This window comes from Amblyraja radiata, chromosome 15 (genome assembly GCF_010909765.2).
Source record: "Amblyraja radiata isolate CabotCenter1 chromosome 15, sAmbRad1.1.pri, whole genome shotgun sequence".
Lineage (NCBI taxonomy): Eukaryota > Metazoa > Chordata > Chondrichthyes > Rajiformes > Rajidae > Amblyraja > Amblyraja radiata.
In genome coordinates, this window is record NC_045970.1 from 52,579,351 (window position 1) to 52,599,786 (window position 20,436).

The 20,436-nt window shown below is 44.6% G+C and overlaps 1 protein-coding gene across 1 annotated transcript in view; it reads left to right on the forward strand.

Moving 5' to 3' along the window:
• LOC116981587 (zinc finger protein 91-like) overlaps positions 1–20,177 on the forward strand; it is a 32,314-nt gene extending 12,137 nt beyond the window's left edge. The window contains exon 3 of the mRNA XM_033034711.1: positions 18,712–20,177. Within this exon, the coding sequence (XP_032890602.1) occupies positions 18,712–19,827 (1,116 nt within the window). The 3' untranslated portion in view covers positions 19,828–20,177. The remainder of the gene's footprint in view (positions 1–18,711) is intronic.
• The last annotated feature ends 259 nt before the right edge of the window (positions 20,178–20,436 follow it).

Consider the following 20,436-nt stretch of genomic DNA (forward strand, 5'->3'; position numbering starts at 1 on the left):
TTCCCACCCCACCCAACCACTTCACACCCACTCACAGCCTGACCTCAGTCTGCAAAGACTGGGCCCTTCTACACCCACCCCACACCAATCACACCCAATTATTCATTTTTAACCAGTCCTTGCAAAGATGTACTGTCCCTGCCTGCTTCAAAGTCTCCACTATTGTCCCTGTACCCAAAAAGGTAAGGATTACTGGTCATAATGACTACAGGCTTGTGCTGGCCAAGCTGAAAAATATCACAATCCCTCTGCTGGATCCTCTGCATTTTGCATATTGGGCCAATAGATCTGTGCATGACGCAGTCAATCTGGGCCTGCACTTCATCCTCCAGCACCTAGACCCACATGGGACCTATGCGAGGATTTTGTTTTATTGATTTTAGCTCTGCATTCAACACCATTGTGCCAGAGCTATTATGCTCCAAACTTTCTGAGTTGACTGTGCCTGAACCCCTCTGTCGGTGGATCACCAGCTATCTGACAGACACGAAGCAGCAGGTGAGGCGGGAAAGCATACCTCGGACCCACAAACGCTCAGCATAGGAGCACCGCTAGATGCGTACTCTCCCCTCTCCTCTACTCTCGCCACACCAATGACTGTACCTCCACAGACACCTCTGTCAAGCTTCTCAAGTTTGCGGATGACACAACCCTGATTGGACTGATCCAGGATGGGGATCTCTGTACTCTTTTCAGTTTGACATCTTTCCTATAACATGGTGCCCAGAACTGACCACAATATTCTAAATGCGGTCTCACCAACGTCTTATACAACTGCAACATGACCTCCCAACTTCTATACTCAATACTCTGACTGATGAAGGCCAGTGCCAACATACTTTTTGACCACCTGATATACCTGCGACACGACCTTCAAGGAACCATGCAACCATCAACCATTCCTCTGCCCACCAGGCTAATTGATCCAGATCCTGCTGCAATCTTTCACAACCATCTTCACTATCTGCAAAACCACTCACTTCTGTATCATCAGCAAACTTGCTAATCATGCCCTGTTCTGTGACGTTTCACAGTGCTGGAGTAACTCAGCGGGTCAGGCTGAGTATAGAAGTTGGGAGGTCATGTTGCAGTTGCATAAGAAGTTGAGGCCGCATTCAGAGTATTGTGTTCAGTTCTGGGCACCATGTTATAGGAAAGATGTCATCAAACTGGAAAGGGTACAGTGAAGATTTACGAGGATGTTGCCAGGACTAGAGGGCCAGAGCTATAGGGAGAGGTTGAGTAGGCTGGGACTCTATTTCATGGAGCACAGGAGGATGAGGGATGATCTAATAGAAGTGTATAAAATCATGATTTGAATAGATATGGTTGAGTCTTTTGCTCAGAGTAAGTGAATCGAGGAGCAGAGGACATAAGTTTAAGGTGAAGGGCAAAAGATTTAATAGGAATCTGTGGGGTATGTTTTTCACACAAAGCGTTGTAGGTGTATGGGACAAGCTGCCAGAGGAGGTAGTTGAGGCAGGGACTATCACAACATTTAAGAAACAGACAGGTACATGGATAGGACAGGTTCGGAGGGATATGGATCAAACGTGGGCAGGTGGGACTAGTGCAGATGGGACATGCTGGGCCGAAGGGCCTGTTTCCACACGGTATCACTCTATGGCTCTATCTTTCCCTCTCAAACCCATTCTCCTGCCTTCTCCCCATTACCTCTGACACCGATATCAATCAAGAATCTATCAATCTCCTCCTGAAAAATGTCCATTGACGACCTCCACAGCTGTCTGTGGCAATGAATTCCACAGTTCACCACCCTCTGACATAAGAAATTCCTGCTCATCTCCTTCCTAAAGGAATGTCTTTTAATTCTGAGGCTGTGGCCACTGGTCCTCGACTCTCCCACTAGTGGTAACATCCTCTCCAAATCCACTCCATCCAGGTTTTTACCAGGCTGGGACAGACGGCAACAGCTACACACCGTGTCCCAAAGCTTGTGTCCTGTCCCGCATCACCCAAGGCAGCAGAGATGTTATAGGAGAGGGCAAGCACCGAAACAAAGTAGTTTACGATGGTTTGGGTAACATTCAGGAATGTCTATGCATGTCACATCATGAATATTACTGAAGAACGGTCTTGACCCGAAATATAATCCATACCATTTCTCCAGAGATGCTGCCTGATCCACTGAGTTACTCCAGCACTCTGTGACATGTCACCTATCCATGTTCTCTACAGATGCTGCTTAACCCTCTGAGTTCAGCACTTTGTGACTATTTTCCCTTCACCCATCTGCCCAAGCCCACTCTCACCCCTCCTTTCCTATGTTCCTTTCCACCCATAAACCTCTCTCTGCCTTTACATTTCACTCCTCTTTTAAATCTGTTATCTACTTATCTACATGCAATTTTCTTCTTTTTAGTCATAGAATGATGCAGTGTGGAAACAGGCCCTTCAGCCCAACTTGCCCACACCAACTGACATGTCCCACCTAAACTAGTCACATTCATACGCGTTTGGCCCATATCCATCTAAATCTGTCCTATCCATGTACGTGTCCAAATGTCTCTTAAACATTGGGATAGTACCAGCCTTAACTACCTGCTCTGGCAGCTCGTTACATACACCCAGCACCCTTTGTGTGAAAAAGCTACCTCTCAGATTCCTGTTAATTTCTGAAATATTGGTCATAAATTTGGTGCAAAAATGCTCCAAAATGGCTCAGAATGCATCAGAGAGCATCTAAAATCCCTGAGCTTCCAGGGCCCTGGCATTGAGGGACTTCACACTTCGCGCTCGTGATGAGCGCAGCGCGCACATTATTTCACATTAAGTTTTTTGTAATCCTGTCATGCCACTCCCCATTTTGAAAAAGTTTCGTATGGGTCTGCAGAAGGTGCATGATCAGTTCATTCCAAAGATGAGAAAGATTCCAAGGGGAGTAAGGGACGACTGTGGCTGACAAAGGAAGTCAAGGACAGAATAAAAATAAGAGAATCAGTATAACATAGCAAAGATGAGCGGGAAGCCAGAGAAGTGGGTAACTTTAAAAGAGAAACAGAAGATAATTAAAAAGGCAATACGGGGAGAAAAGATGAGGTACTAAGGTAAGCTAGCCAAGAATATAAAGGAGGATAGCAAAAGCTTCTTTAGATATGTGAAGAGGAAAAAATTAGTTAAGACAAAAGTTGGACCCTTGAAGACCGAAACAGGTGAATTTATTATGGGGATCAAGGAAATGGCAGATGAGTTCAACAGGTACTTTGAATCCGTCTTCACTAAGGAAGACCCAAATAAATTCCAGATGTACTAGTTTCTAGAGGATTTAGGGTGACGGAAGATCTGAAGGAAATTCACATTAGGCAGGAAATGCTGTTGGGTAGACTGATGGGACTGAAGGCTGATAAATCCCCAAGGCCTGATGGTCTGCATCCCAGGGTACTTAAGGAAGTGGCTCTAGAAATCGTGGACGCATTGGCGATCATTTTCCAATGTTCCATAGATTCAGGATCAGTTCCTGTGGATTGGAGGGTAGCTAATGTTATCCCACTTTTTAAGAAAGGTGGGAGAGAGAAAACGGAATTATTGACCAGTTAACCTGACATCGGTGGTGGGGAAGATGCTGGAGTCAATTATAAAATATGAAATAACGGCACATTTGGAAAGCAGTAACAGGATCGGTACAAGTCAGCATGGATTTACAAAGGAGAAATCATACTTGACTAATCTTCTGGAATTTTTTGCGGATGTAACTAGGATAATTAGATTAGATTCCTTTATTGTCATTCAGACCTTTCGGTCTGAACGAAATTATGTTGCCTGCAGTCATACACAGAACCAATAAAAACAAAACATACAATAAACACAAATTAAACATCCACCACAGTGAGTTCACCGAGCACATCCTCACTGTGATGGAGGCAAAGTCTTAGTCTCCGTCTCTTCCCTCCTTGTTCTCTCTCTGCGTTGAGGCGATCGATCCAGGCCGGAGATGCCGCCCTCCAGTCCAGCGGACCTCCGTGGTGATGTCGCCGCCGCCGAAAGCCGGAACGCCGTCTCCGCTCCGAGACGGCCCGCCACATCATCAGCTCCGGGCAGCAATGGACAAGGGAGAGCCAGAGGATGTAGTGTACCTGGACTTTCAGAAAGCATTTGTTAAGGTCCCACATAGGAGATTAGTGGGCAACATTAGAGCACATGGTTTTGGGGGTAGGGTATTGACATGGATAGAAAATTGGTTGGCAGACAGGAAACAAAGAGTAGGGATTAACGGGTCCCTTTCAGAATGGCAGGCAGTGACTAGTGGGGTACCGCAAGGCTTGGTGCTGAGACCGTAGCTATTTACAATATACATCAATGATTTAGATGAAGGGATTCAAAGTAACATCAGCAAATTTGCAGATGACGCAATCTGGGTGGCAGTGTGAACTGTGAGAAGGACGCTATGACGATGCAGGGTGACTTGGAAATGTTGGGTGAATGGGCTGATGCATGGCAGATGCAGTTTAAAGAGGATAAATGTGAGGTTATCCACTTTGGTGGCAAAAACGGGAAGGCGGATTATTATCTGAATGGTGTCAAATTGGGAAAAGGGGAAAGTCAACGAGATCTGGGTGTCCTTGTTGATCACTCACTGAAAGAAAGTCAACGAGATCTGGGTGTCCTTGTTCATCACTCACTGAAAGAAAGCATGCAAGTACAGCAGGCAGTGACGAAAGCTAATGGCATGTTGCCCTTCATAACAAGAGGAGTTACGTATAGGAGCAAAGAGGTCCTTCTGCAGTTGTACAAGGCCCTAGTGAGACCACACCTGGTGTATTGGGTGCAGCTTTGGTCTCAAAATTTGAGGAAGGACATTATTGCTATTGAGGGAATGCAGCATAGGTTCACGAGGTTAATTCCCAGGATGGCGGGACAGTCATATGTTGATAGAATGGAGCGGCTGGGCTTGTGTACTCTGGAATTTAGAAGGATGAGATGGTATCTTATTAAAACATAAGAGGCAGGATACATGTTCCCGATGTTGGGGGAGTCCAGAAACAGAGGCCTCAGTTTAAGAATAAGGGGTAGGCCATTTAGAATGGGGATGAGGAAAAAACTTTTTACCCAGAGAGTTGTGAATCTGTGGAATTCTCTGCCTCAGAAGGCAGTGGAGGACAATTCTCTGGATGCTTTCAAGTGATAGTTAGATAGAGCTCTTAAAGATAGCGGACTCAAGGTATATGATGAGAAGGCAGGAACGGAGTACGGAATGTGAATGATCAGCCATGAGCACAGTGAATGGCGGTGCAGGCTCGAAGGGCCAAATGGCCTAATCCTGCAGCTTTTGTCTATTAACTACTTTTTCCCAAATCCCCCAAATAGTTGCAGACTGAAGTGTCACACACAACCGCGAATTCTCCTAAATTCGAATGGTGGGTGTGATCCAGACTATTCACAATTTGAATCTGCGACCCCCATTGGCAACCTGCCTGCTGGCCATCTTGGTAAATCCAGAGCTGTGTTCTCAGGTGCTCTCAAGTCGAATTCCTCTCTCTCAAGGGAGTTCCATGTTTCGTTCATCCCTTCATGTTCCTTGACAGAAAACATGGATACCTTGCACTGTAGCTTTAAGCAGAGAGTGACCGTCCTCTCCACACCCCCACCACTTCCTCCTTCAATCCGCCCAGAAGTCATGGAATGAGTCCTGGAATTAGTTGTTGTATATCGGCGGGGGCGCTGCAAGACGGCAGCCCTGCCTGCCAGCAGCGTGTTAGTTTTGTTCTACTTTTGTTGTTGTCTTAGTGTGTTTTAATGTATGTTTCTAATGTTTTTCTGTGTGTCTTGTGCGAGGAGGGGGGGGGGGGGGGTATGGGGGAAACCACTTCGGTCGCCTCCTCCACTGAGAGCTCCAACCGGCGAGGCGTCCGGAGCCTGGGATCCCTCGTTGGGGACCCGGGAGGAGAAGAGCTCCGACTGCCGGCCTGCCGCTAACTTCTACCGCGGGCGCGGCAGGGATTTACCATCTGGAGCGGGGTCCCACGCCGGGGTCCCTGGAGGGGAGCTCCGACTGCCGGCCCTGCGGTGCTTCCGGCTGCAGCGCGGCGGGGACTTTAGATCTTCGACCGCCTGCCTGCGGTCTACAACAACCTGAAGCCGCGGTCTCCGGTGGGGAGGCACCGATTCAGGACTTACCTGGACTTTACCGTGTCTGAACATCTGGACACCTGCAGCGGCGGCTGCGGAAGGTTGAGGTCCCGATCACGGGGGGAAATGGAGGAGGACTGTGGTGTGGATGGATGCTGTGGTGGATGTTTGTGTTAAATTTTTATTGTGTTTTTGTGTGTTCTTTTTTCATTGTACCGCTGACAAATTCATTTCACTTGCACTTTATTTGCAAGTGACGAATAAAACTGATTGATTGATCGATTGATATCTCGTTAAAGTGTAAGTACAGATAATTCTGCTGTAACACCATTCCTTTAAACATTTTGTGTATAGAAAATCATGTTATAAATACAATTTGTCTGTGAAAGGGAAAGGAGTTAGTGAGTTTCAGACACGCAATAACAACAGTATTTTCCTGCAGGATTAAAAAAATAAAAAGGTATTTTCAAAGGCAATGAGTTTATTATCATTACCACAAGTTAAGAGTACTAAAGGTTGTATGTTGCATTGTTTAATAGAGTTTCATTGCACCACATAGACAACATACAGCACGGGAACAAGACCTTTGGCCCACAATGTTCGTGCCGAATATGATGCCAAACTAAAATTAATCTCATCTGTCTGAAAGTGATCCATACCCTTCCATATCCATGTGCTTATCTAAGAACCTCTTAAACTTCACTATCGCAACTGCGTTCACCACCACACCTGGCAGCGTGTTCCATGCTCCCACCACTCTGTAAAAATGTTGCCATGTACATCTTTAAAATTTGCCCCTTTCACTTTAAAGTTGGTCACTTTAACCTGTGACATTTGCACCCTGGGATAAAGATTCTGACTGTCTACCCTATCTATGCCCCTCATAATTTTCTACATTCCACTTAGCCTCTGACTCTCCAGTAAAAATAATCAAAATTTGTTCAACATCTCCTTTTACCATACAACTTCTTCACCACTCTATCTACTTGTGTTGCCACTCTCAGGGAGCTATGGATTTTGGCCCCAAGATCCTCCTGTATATCAATGCTCTTTTGGATCTTTCCATTAACTGTACACTTTGCCCTTACTTTCAACCTCCCAAAGTGCAACACCTCATTTTTGCTAGGGTTAAACTGCATCTGCCATGCCTCTGCCCATTTCTGCAGCTGACCTATATCCCACTGTATAGGGAGGTTTCACGGCAGTCGGGTCACGACCCATGACCCGTACTGTTGCTACGCTACTCCAAATGGAGTACACGCGATGAACTGCAGGTAGGCACTTACCATTGTTTCCAGCGTAGCGGGCTCGTTAAAACCCGCCCAAAATGTCAATATTTGCGTTGTCAATAATTATGGAAATCGGGATAAGCGTGTGAGACATTTATCCTACTTCTGAATTCCAAAAGTGAGGAGAAATGACGGTAGATAGAAGCGAGAGCTCAAGGGACAACAACAGCCAGAGTGCTTAGCGAACATTGGCCGTTTGCTCACTGCATTTCATCAACTAAGGCATTATTTGTGTTTTTTCTTGATTCCTTTGGCATCTAAAAAGTTTCAGAAGTGATAAATCTGGCTGGAAATTTTTTAAATCGCCCATGGTTCTCAAGTGGGTTTTTACATGCAAAATGAAAATGCATCTGAAGAAAAATTTACAGATTTACCCTAGATCACCCTAGATCCTCTGGCCACTAGAACATCAGGGTGATTGTTTGTGTCCTCCTCAGTGAAGACGGATCCAAAGTACCTGTTCAACTCGTCTTCCATTTCCTTGTTCCCCATAATAAATTCACCTTTTTCAGTCTTCAAGGGTCTTAACTATCTTTTGCCTCTTCACATACCTATGTATTCTCAGTTTAACATGATAATTCTCTCGAAATAAATGCTGGTGAAGAAGGGTTCCGACCCGAAACATCGCCTATTCGTTTTCTCCAGAGATGTGCTGCCTGGCCCACTCAGTAGCTCCAGCGTTTTAGCGTCCAGCTGCGGTAATGAACCAGCATCTGCAGTTCTTTGCAACAGAAAGATTCTGAGTTGGTGCCTCTCCAAGACAGACGTGAAGCTCACCGTTTGACCTGTTTTTACAAAATGTTAAATGGTCAGCTCGACATAGATTACAAGACCTACACCAAACCCAAACCAATTAGGAGCAGACGAGGGCATTCGATCCCATTTGTGATTCCAGCTACAAAGACAGATGTGTACAGCAATTCGTTCTTCCCCCGCACAATTAAAGCATGGAATAATCTCCACCCTACTATAATTACCCAACCAGATGCAACTAAATTTAAAGTAGCTCTTTCTTCCAAATAACCCTTTCTGGCTTAAGTCCTCCCTCCACCACCTCCAGTTTAAATTCTATTTGGAATATTTTGGAGGACCAAGAAACCAAGAACTGAGAGTCCCGCCCCCCTTTCCCTCCTTGATTGGTCGGTGAGGACCCGACTCGTCGCTTTCCATTGGTCCAACGGGGACGTCGCTCACAGCAGGCTCAGTTCCACTGAGCATGCGCGTGCGGCGGTGGCGACAAAGAGTGACGCAGAAGGTAAGAGGCAGGGAGGTAAACGGACTGCAGCGAGTGCTTCCCTTTCATGAGCAGCCCTTGTTCCGAGTATAAAACCGGGATATTTACCGCTGGATCCCGGCACGAAACGACGGATATTCTCCCCCCCTGTCCAGTGCCGCTTTCCGCCTCCTCCAGTTTGCTTTCTTGACGAATATCCACAAACGGCCGTCGGCTGCCCAGGCGCATGCGTAACAACCTCTGGGAACGTCCTTAAATGGAGCCAAACGAGGGTAGGGAGCGTCTATAAATAAAAAAAGAAACGGCTCCAGATATGGTGAAATAATGTCAAATAACTGGTCCTAAAGCCTCGAACTTACATTTCTGGTCCTTATTTTCAGAAATCAACACAGTACATTACCTATTTTGGTAAGTGGAAACATTAACATTTCCCCCACAAAATTATTTAAATTGATTCAAGTTAAATCGAGTTTATTATATCCACAAATACCTTGAGGTAGAGCCTCTTGCGTGCAGCATCATCACAGGCACATTTACACAAAGACACAACAACATAACTTCTACAATACAATGAAAAGAAAAAGACTGCAATAAAGCAAGACAATAGTGCAAAACAGTCCACAGTAGTGCAAGAAGTTGTTTGCAGTGTTCCATGTTGAGGCTGGATCAGGCATTGGTTCAAGATCTTGCTAATTGTGGGAAAGTAGCTGTTCTTGAAGCTTGAGTGGGGTTTCGGGCGTCTACCTCCTGCTCAATGGTAGCAACAGAAGACGGCATGGCCTGGATGGTGTATATCTTAATGATAGATGTCACTTTCTTGAGTCAGTTCCTCGTGCAGACGGTTTTGATGGTGGGCAGGACTGTGCCTCTGATGGTTCGGCTGATCAACTAGTCTGTGGCCTCATGCATTCCTCTACATTGGAATTGTCAAACCAGTTTATGATGCACTCATCATTACCTTCAACAGTGCATCTGTAGAAGTTTGAGTGTTCGGTGATGAACTGAATTTTCTTAGATAGCTGCAGCACTAATGCATTCTGCTCTTTTAACTCTTCCTTTAGATCACAGCTTTTTAAATATTTTCTCAAATGGCCCTTATTCAAGCTTTGTATGGCTTGATGTTACATTTTATCTCAGTTAGTTCCTCTAAATTCTCTTGGGATATTTTACGAAGATGAAGACATTAATAGAACTGCAAAATCTATAAGAGAAAGAAATCTATATGAAATACAAATTCCAAAATATATCTGAACTGCGAGCTTTTGGCAAAAGGCAAGCTTATAAGAAGGTGGAGGATAAAGAATCAGAGAGACAGATTGGATATGTTAAGAAGAAAACCACAAACTATAAAGTTTTGGTGGTTGAGTAAATGGCATCATATATGACAAAGGAAGCTGGCTGGGAGGAAGTAATGGTGTTTACAGTAGTGGGAGAGTCTAGGACCAGAGCGTACAGCCTCAGAATAAAAGGACGTAGCTTTAAAATGGAGAAGAGCTAATGGAGAAGTGCAAAGAGTAGGAGTAAACGGGTCCTTTTCACAATGGCAGGCAGTGACTAGTGGGGTACCGCAAGGCTCAGTGCTGGGACCCCAGCTATTTACAATATATATTAATGATCTGGATGAGGGAATTGAAGGCAATATCTCCAAGTTTGCGGATGACACTAAGCTGGGGGGCAGTGTTAGCTGTGAGGAGGATGCTAGGAGACTGCAAGGTGACTTGGATAGGCTGGGTGAGTGGGAAAATGTTTGGCAGATGCAGTATAATGTGGATAAATGTGAGGTTATTCATTTTGGTGGCAAAAACAGGAAAGCAGACTATTATCTAAATGGTGGCCGACTAGGAAAAGGGGAGATGCAGCGAGACCTGGGTGTCATGGTACACCAGTCATTGAAAGTGGGCATGCAGGTGCAGCAGGCAGTGAAGAAAGCGAATGGTATGTTAGCTTTCATAGCAAAAGGATTTGAGTATAGGAGCAGGGAGGTTCTACTGCAGTTGTACAGGGTCTTGGTGAGACCACACCTGGAGTATTGCGTACAGTTTTGGTCTCCAAATCTGAGGAAGGACATTATTGCCATAGAGGGAGTGCAGAGAAGGATCACCAGACTGATTCCTGGGATGTCAGGACTGTCTTATGAAGAAAGACTGGATAGACTTGGTTTATACTCTCTAGAATTTAGGAGATTGAGAGGGGATCTTATAGAAACTTACAAAATTCTTAAGGGGTTGGACAGGCTAGATGCAGGAAGATTGCTCCCGATGTTGGGGAAGTCCAGGACAAGGGGTCACAGCTTAAGGATAAGGGGGAAATCCTTTAAAACCGAGATGAGAAGAACTTTTTTCACACAGAGTGGTGAATCTCTGGAACTCCCTGCCACAGAGGGTAGTCGAGGCCAGTTCATTGGCTATATTTAAGAGGGAGTTAGATGTGGCCCTTGTGGCTAAGGGGATCAGAGGGTATGGAGAGAAGGCAGGTACGGGATACTGATTTGGATGATCAGCCATGATCATATTGAATGGCGGTGCAGGCTCGAAGGGCCGAATGGCCTACTCCTGCACCTAATTTCTATGTTTCTATGTTTCTAAGAGGACACATTTATTTAGCCAGATGTTGAATCCATGGAATTCATCCATGGACTGCTGTGACGGCCATGTCATTGGGTATTTTTAAAGCGTAGATTGGTAGGTTCTTGATTAGTAAGGGCATCAAAGGTTACGGGGAAAAGGCAGGAGAATGAGGTTCAGAGAGAAAATTAGATCAGCCTTGATGAATGGCAAAGCAGACTCGATGGGACGAATGGCCTAATTCTGCTCCTATATCTTATGGACAAATTGTAACTGAAGCAATGAGTTCAGTGGGATCTGTTAAAAGATACTTTATTTTACATTCATTTTGCAATGGGATATTGCTGCAAGGTTTATTGGCAGGTGTATTGACATGGATAGAGAACTGGTTGGCGGTTTAGGTTTATTGTTGTCACATGGACTGAGTTACAGTGAAAAGTTTTTTTTTTACCTGCTATTCAAACAGACCAGACAACACTGTACTAAAATACAATCAAGTCAAACTCTGGAACAATGGACGTGTCCTTCCCGATCTCGCCTTTAAAATGATCATGGGTGATTGTCCAGTGGGTCGAAGTTAACAATAGGAAGGGAATGATCACTTTGATACAAATGTCTTAAAATCCTTCCCCCACCCCTAATAACCTGATTACAGGAGGTATCGTGATTGAAGATAGCTGTAAAAAATAGTAGGGTAGTATTAGACAGATACATGGATAGGAAAGGTCTAGAGGGACATCGGCCAAATGTGAGAGGAGTGACCAGAGTAGATGGGCCATATGGTTGGCATGTACAAATTAGACCTCATAGGGATTGAGAGCAGAAATTGCAGAGGCCGTTGCAGAGATTTACATAATCTTTAGCTACAGGCTGAGTCCAGAAAACTGGAGCGTTGCTAATGTTGTACCGTTGTTTAAGAAGGGCAGCAAGGACACGCCAGGGAACTGCGGGATGGTGAGTTTGATGTCAGTGGTGCGAAAGTCATTTGGGGGGATTCTTAGGAACAGGATGTATCAGTATTAGAAACATCAAAAATAGATGAAGGAGTAGGCCATTCGACCCTTCAAGCCAGCACCGCCATTCAATATGATCATTGCTGGTCATCTAATTTCAGTACCCCATTCCTCCTTTCTCCCCCATATCCCTTGATTCCTTTGACCCTAAGAGCTATATCTGACTTGAAAATATCCAGTGAATTGGCCTCAACTACCTCTGTGGCAGAGAATTCCACAGATTCACCACTCTCGGGGTGAAAAAATGTTTCCTCATCTGTCCTAAATAGCCTACCTCTTATTCTTAAACTGTGACCCTTGGTTCTGGACTCCCCCAACATCGGGAAAATTTTTCTTGCATCTAGCCTGTCCAATCCTTTAAGAATTTTATATGTTTCTATAAGATGCCCTCTCATCCTTCTAAATTCCAGTGAATACAATCCCAGTCGATCCATTCTTTCATCATATGTCAGTCTCGCCATCCCTGATGAACCTACGCTGCAATCCCTCAATAGCAATAATGTCCTTCCTCGAATTAGGAGACAAAAATTGCACACAATACTCCAAGTGCGGTCTCACCAGGTCCCTGCACAACTGCAGTAGGACCACCTTGCTCCTAAAATCAAATCCTCTCACAATGAAGGCCATTAGCTTCCTTCACTGCCTGCTGTACCTGCATGCTTACTTTACGTGCGTGATGTACAAGCACACCCAGGCTTCGTTGCACCTCCCCTTTTCCTAATCTGACACCATTTAGATAATAATCTGCCTTCCTGTTCTTGCCACCAAAGTGGATAACCTCACATTTATCCACATTATACTGCATCTGCCATGTGTCTGCCCACTCACCTAACCTACCCAAGTCACCCTGCAGCTTCATAGCATCCTCATCGCTGCTCACACTGCCACCCAGCTTTGTGTCATCCGCAAACTTGGAGATGTCACATTCCCTCATCTAAATCGTTAATATATATTGTAAATGACTGGGGTCCAAGCTCCGAGCCTTGCAGCACCCCACTAGTCACTGCCTGCCATTCTGAAAAGGACCCGTTAATTCTACTCTTTGCTACCTGTCTGCCAACCAGTTCTCTATCCATGTTAATACTCCTGCCAACCAGTTCTCAATCCATGTCCAGATACACCACATCCACTGGCTCTCCCTTATCCATTCTACTTGTTACATCCTCAAAAAATTCCAGAAGATTCGTCAAACATGATTTCCCCTTCATAAATCCATGCTAATTTGGACCGATCCTATCACTGCTTTCCAAATATGCTCTCACACCTTCAAAGTCTCCTTTCTTTAAGTTCAGGACCATATTATGGTCAGTGTTGCCCAAGGTGGTCTGCAGAACAAGATCGCTAACTATTCCTTCCTTATTAACCAATTCCCAATCTAGGATGGCCTGCCATCTAGTCGGTTCTTCTACATATTGGATTAAAAACCATCCCGTATACATTGCAGGAAATCCTCCTCAGCGCTGCTACCAATTTGGTTGGCCCAATCTTTATGTAGATTAAATTCACCCATGATATCTGCTGTACCTTAGCTACACGCATCCCTAATTAAATGCTTGCTATCCCTAACCTGCTGTTTGGTGGTCTCTATACAACTCCCAACAAGCGTTTTCTGCCCTTGCCTATTTCGTCGTTCTACCCAAACCGATTCTATTTGGATAGACCCAGACTAATTGGAGATAGTCAGCATAGGTTTTGGTTTATTATTGACGTACCAAGAATTAGCAAAAAGCTTTGTTTTGCATGCTCTTCAATCAGATCAGATAATATTATACGTAAATACAATCCTCAAACTTAAGTATAACAGGTAGATACAGACATAGGAGGGTGAGGAGTAGGCAGAAAATAGCTCCAAGTTACATGAAATAGTAGTTGTGAAGGAGTGTCTTTACATTGGAGGGAAATGCACAATGGTGTTCCCAGAGATTAGTATTTTGCCGATAGAACTGTACAACTCAGGAACAGATCCTTCCGCCTACAATATCTGTGCCAAACGTGATACTGTTAAACCAATCTCCTCTGCCTGCATGTGATCCATACCCCTCCATATGTATGTGCCAGGGTAAAAGCCTCTTTGTCATATCAACCTCCTCCACTACTCCTGGCTGTGCATTCCAGACATTCATCGCTCTATTATAAATAAAAAACCTGCCCAGCACATCTACTTTAAACTTTGCTCCTCTCAACTTAAAGCCTTCTAATCTTTAACATTTCCACATTGGGAAAATATTTGGAATCACAGATTTACTTGATAGGCATAAATTACTTGGATTTAGGTGTAGCGGGGAACAAAATCATGATAGGGTAGATGTACAAAGTCTCTTGCCCAGAGTAGGGGAATCGAGGGCCAGAGGACATAGGTTCAAGCTGAAGGGGAAAAGATTACTAGGAATCCGAGGAGTTCACATAAAGGGTGGCGGGTGTATGGCTGCCAGAGGAGGTAATGGAGGCTGGGACTATCCCATCATTTAAGAAAGAGTTAAGGGCCTGTCCCAAGGCAAGGCAAGGCAAATGTATTTGTATAGCACCATTCGTGCAAACTGCAATTCAAGGTGCTTTACAGGAAATAAAAAATAAAATAGTCAATAATTAAAAATTGCAAAATAAGCAATACGACAAATGTATGAATAATAAAACAACGTCAATGAAACAATAAAACGATTTTAAAAAGCACATAAAAGGGTTAAAATTAGACGGTTAAGATTACCTGCATGTCGGGTTATGGAAAAGCTATACTAAACAACAGTGTTTTTAGGCCTGATTTAAATGCGCTTACAGTTTGTGCACACCTCAGGTGTTCAGGGAGCTTGTTCCACAGGTGTGGAGCATAATAACCGAATGCTGCTTCAGCCTTTTTAGTTCTGACCCTGGGAACACAGAGTAAACCTGTCCCTGAAGACCTGAGGAGTCTAGGCGCCTCATATACAACAAGTAGGTCAGAGATGTATTTTGGACCAAGACCATTCAGTGCCTTGTAGGTCAGTAACAGAATTTTAAAATCTATCCTCTTACACACAGGGAGCCAGTGCAAAGATTTAAGGACAGGTGTAATGTGGTCCATTTTCTTGGTGTTGGTCAAGACTCTGGCAGCGGCATTTTGGATAAGCTGCAGTTGTTTAATTGATTTTTTATTGAGACCTGTAAAGATGCCATTACAATAATCTAACCTATTAAAAATATATGCATGAACAAGCTTTTCAGTGTCGTCTTTGGACAGAAATCCCTTGATTCTTGCTATTTTTTTAGATGGTAATACGCAGATCTGGTAATGGTCTTTATATGGCTGTTAAAATTCAAATCCGAGTCCATAACTACACCAAGATTTCTGGCTTTGTCTGTGGTTTTCAGTGCAATTGAGTCGAGTTGAGCACTCACCTCTAGCCTTGATTTTTTGGGACCAAAGACAATAATTTCTGTCTTATTTGTATTGAGCTGGAGGAAGTTCTGGTTCATCCACTCATTGATATGTTTGACACACTGGCTCAGTGAGTGTAGGGGACTATGGTCATGTGGTGACACTGCGATATATAGTTGTGTGTCATCGGCATAAGTGTGGTAGGATATGTTAAAATGCTCTATGATCTAAGCTAGGGGGAGCATATAGATGTTGAACAAAATGGGTCCAAGAATGGAGCCCTGAGGAACCCCGCATGTGAGTTTTGTACGTTCTGATTCAAAATTACCAAGGGAAACAAAATAATCCCGATCTTTCAAGTAAGTTTTGAACCAGTCCAGCACAGAACCAGAGAGTCCCACCCACTTCTCCAGTCTGTCAAGCAGTATGTTGTGGTCCACCGTATCAAAAGCAGCACTGAGATCTAGCAGTACCAAAACTGAAGCTTTTGATGCATCACTGTTTAGATGTATGTCGTTTAGGACCTTAGTGAGTGCAGTCTCGGTGCTGTGATGTGGCCGAAATCCCGACTGGAAAACATTAAAAATATTGTTTTGGGTCATAATGCAGTAAATTTGTTGGTAAACTACCCTTTAAATAATCTTTGCCAAAAATGCTAAATTAGATATGGGCCTGTAGTTGCTCATAGCTGAGGCATCCAAATTAGGCTTCTTCAATAGGGGCTTGATCACTGCTGTTTTTAAGGCTTCGGGAAAATGCCCCGATTGAAGGGAAGTGTTTACTATATTCAGTACTTCTGGTGCAACACTGTTAAAAATATTTTTAAAGAAGCTTGTGGGCAGCAGATCAAGACAGCAGGTAGTGGACTTTAGCTGTTGAACAGTTTCAGTCAGAGATGCACAATCTAAAAGTTTAAAATGTTGTAGATTCATTAGTGAATCTGGAGGCATAGGTGACAAAGCCATGTTCCCTGAGGTGGAGCTAGACATTGTTTGTCTTATCTTCAGAATTTTATCGGTGAAGAAATCTGCAAAGTCATTGCACGACTTGCTGGACAGGAGCTCAGGAGGGACTGATGATGAGGGGTTTGTCAGTCTATCGACAATGGCAAACAGGGTGCGGGAATTATTATTTTTGTTGATAACCTCTGAGAAAAAGGACTGCCTTGCCCCTTTCAATTCCTGATTATAGATACGGAGGTTGTCTTTGTAGATGTCGTAGTGGACCTGTAGTTTGGTTTTTCGCCACCTACGTTCGGCCTGTCTACACTTTGTTCTTTGGGATCTTACTGCTGTGGCACTTCTCCATGGTGACTTTTTCCTTCCAGATAAAACCTTGGTCTTTAGTGGTGCAATAGCATCCATAAGAGTCATAACATTGGAGCTAAAACCATCCACAAGGTCATCGACAGAGGCCGAGGGCAGAGTTGCTGGTGGTCTATAGGCCTGAGCAAACAATGCGCCGGTGTTTTCATTGATACAGCGCCTTTCGATCACCTCTGGTTCTTTTCTGATACTGCTAGCAGAGATGGTCGTTTTAAAAAATACACAGTGGTGATCGGAAAGAACAACATCAGTCACCATAACATCAGAAATGTCGAGACCCTTGGAAATAATCAGATCCAATATATGCCCCCTATTGTGAGTTGGCTCTGTTACGTGCTGATTAAGTCCAAAGTTGTCCAAAATGTTCAGGAGCTCTTTTGTACCTCCATCCTCTGCATTATCTATGTGAATAAGAAAGAGTTAAGGGCCTGTCCCACCAACGCATGCGGCGAGCGCGACCGAACGTGGTCGTTTGAGCCGTACGGCCTCGCGGGGCCGGTCCCACTTCGATCGCCGGAGCCATATGGAGTTGTGCGGGGCTGGTCCCGACATCGCGCGGGGCTCCGAAAGTTCAGGGCAGGGCAGATTCGGAAAACGATGAATAATACTTTTGTGTATTAAATGGTTATATATGACTTCCATTCCTGAGCCAATTTCACTGTAAATCAGAAATGTCTGTTTTCTATAGCTACCCTTATCCCACCGCTCTTGCTCGATTACACTTGCTAGATTTAATCAAATACTCAACCTAACATTCCCCATTATAAAAATAATGCAAGATATAATGTATCCTGTCAATAATGGACATGTTATTTAATTATTACAATTTTGAAAAATGCTTCGAAATATATGGAAGAATTTGTGTAAAGTCAGATTTCCAAAAAACGGGTCATTGTTACCTCAGATAGCCCCTGTAATGTTTGAAGAAGATATATTATTTCCTAGCGAAACCCACTTATGCCCTTTTCCCTCCAGACTTGTGTTACAATTTTAAAATGTTACTTCCGTGTTTGACAAAGGCTAAATAATAAGTTATCAATTTAATTACATGAATATTATTCTGTTCATACCCTACTTTCGATTAGAAGAAATCAATTTTCTAATGGACTGATTCACCCTCTACTTAAAGGGAGACAACTCCCACTGTGATCTCATTTCTGGTTACCATACTGTTACTTGATTAAATGGGATCCGCTATGTTTAGAATAGAACCAGGCTGAGGCTTTGCCTTCTGCTGATGTAGTGAAATGAGAGTCAAGGAAATAATGTAAGAAATGCAATGAATTTCTGTGCATGGTGAATGGAGATTCACAGGGTGTATAAGAAGTGGATTCATTGCTTCAGGAAAATGTAAGGAAACAATGTTCTGTATAATATGGATTTAGATGTCAAATCAGTTCTTATCCTGACGGTGGCAACTTTCATCAAATCTTTTTTACAGGGTGGAATCAGCAGAGATTTGCAGATGGAAAACCGGATCCAAACTTCACATCAAAATATGACTGTCTTTCAATTTTATCACTCTTTGGATATAAAAGGAGAAATTTTAATCTCTTCTGTCTGTGGCAAAATATTTCAGACATCACTTACTGGAAAAACACTGCGACACATAATGAGTGCTATGGAATGAACTTCAACTAGTTACTGAGCCTGAAAGATCATCTAGTCAGTCACTTAGAGCTGTGAGAAACTACATCTGGTGTGTGTGTGTGTGTGTGTGTGTGTGCATGTGGTCGAGGCTTCATTTGATTGTCCATCCCAAATGAACACAGGGACCTCGGATGATGGAGATGTTGTGGAAATGTAGGGACTGCGGGATGGGATTCAGTGATCCATCTGATCTTGAGACTCATCAACGCACTCACAGCAAGGAGAAGAGGTTCACCTGCCCCATGTGTGGGAAACAGTTCAATCAGTTATCTGACCTCCTGCGACACGAGCGAGTTCACACCGGAGAGAGGCCATTCACCTGTACAATGTGCGGGAAGGGCTTCACTCAGTCGTCCAACTTGGTGGCACACCAGCGACTTCACACTGGAGAGAGGCCTTTCAACTGCTCCCTCTGCGGGAAGGGGTTTGCATACTCCTCCAACCTGCTGCGGCACCAACGAGATCACATTGGCGACAGGCCGTTCACTTGCTCGGTGTGCGGGAAGGCTTTCATCCAGTCGTCCGACCTCCTGATTCACCAGCGGGTCCATACCGGGGAGAGGCCATTCACCTGCTCGGTGTGCGGGAAGCAGTACACTCGTTCGTCCAACCTCATGACGCACCAGCGATCTCACACGGGGGAGAGACCATTCTCCTGCTTTGTTTGCGGGAAGGGATTTGCGCAGCTCTCTCATTTAAAGTCACACCAGCGAGTTCACGCCGAACGCAAAACCTTTGACTGTTCGAATTGCGAGAAGAGCTGCAGAAGCCCAGAGGATCTGCTGAGGCACCAGCGAGCCCACACTCAACAGAGGTTGTACCCCTGCTCCGAGTGCGGGAAGGGATTCACTCAGTCGTCACACCTGCTCAAGCACCAGCGAGTGCACACCGGGGAAAGGCCGTTCACCTGCTCCATGTGCGGGAAGGGATTCAAATGTTCCTCCAACCTGCTGATGCATCAGCGGATTCACACGGGGGAGAGACCGTTCACCTGCTCGATGTGCGGGAAGGGATTTGCCCAGTCGTCCAGTCTGCTGACGCACCAACGGGTTCACACCGGAGAGAAACCCTTCTCCTGCTCTGTGTGTGGGAAGGGGTTCACTTGTTCATCCAACTTGCTGGTGCACCAGCGGGTTCACACCGGGGAGAGGCCCTTCTCCTGTTCACTTTGTGGGAAGGGTTTCACTCAGTCGTCCCACCTGCTGATGCACCGGCGAGTTCACACTGGGGAAAGGCCCTTCTCCTGCTCGGTGTGTGGGAAGGGTTTTGCCCGTTTATGCAATCTGCAGACACACCAGCGAGTTCATAAATGATTGGTGGATTTGAAAGACATTAAGTGCTGGAATAACTCAGCGGGTCAGGCAGCATATCTGGAGAACATGAATAGATGGCGCTTCGGTTCAGGACCCTTCCTCCCACTTCACCTCTCCATGTTCTCCAGAGATGCTGCCTGACCCGCTGAGTTACGGCAGCATTGTGTGTCTTTCTTTGGTAAACCAGCATCTGCAGTTCTATGCTGTCACATTGGTGGATTTGAGTTTGTCTTATAATATGGTGATGTATCCCTTATCCTTCTGACAGGGAGGATTTGATTCTGTTATGTGAAACCATGAAGAGGTTTACTCCTATGTACATCTCAAATAAATCAATTTTCCTTTCATGAGCATGCTGGTCCTTTTTCTCCAAACCAATCACTCTTACACTAGTTCTATGTTATCCAACTTTTGCATCCTACACATTAGAGGGTAAATTTACAAAACGCAATTAAACTAATCCTGTACGTCTTTGGAATGTGGGAAGAAACAGGAGCACCCGGAGGAAAGCCATGCGGTCACAGGAAGAACATACAAACTCAGCACAGACAGCACCCAAGGTCAGGATTGAGCCCAGGTCTCTGGTGCTGTAAGGCAGCAGCTCCACCA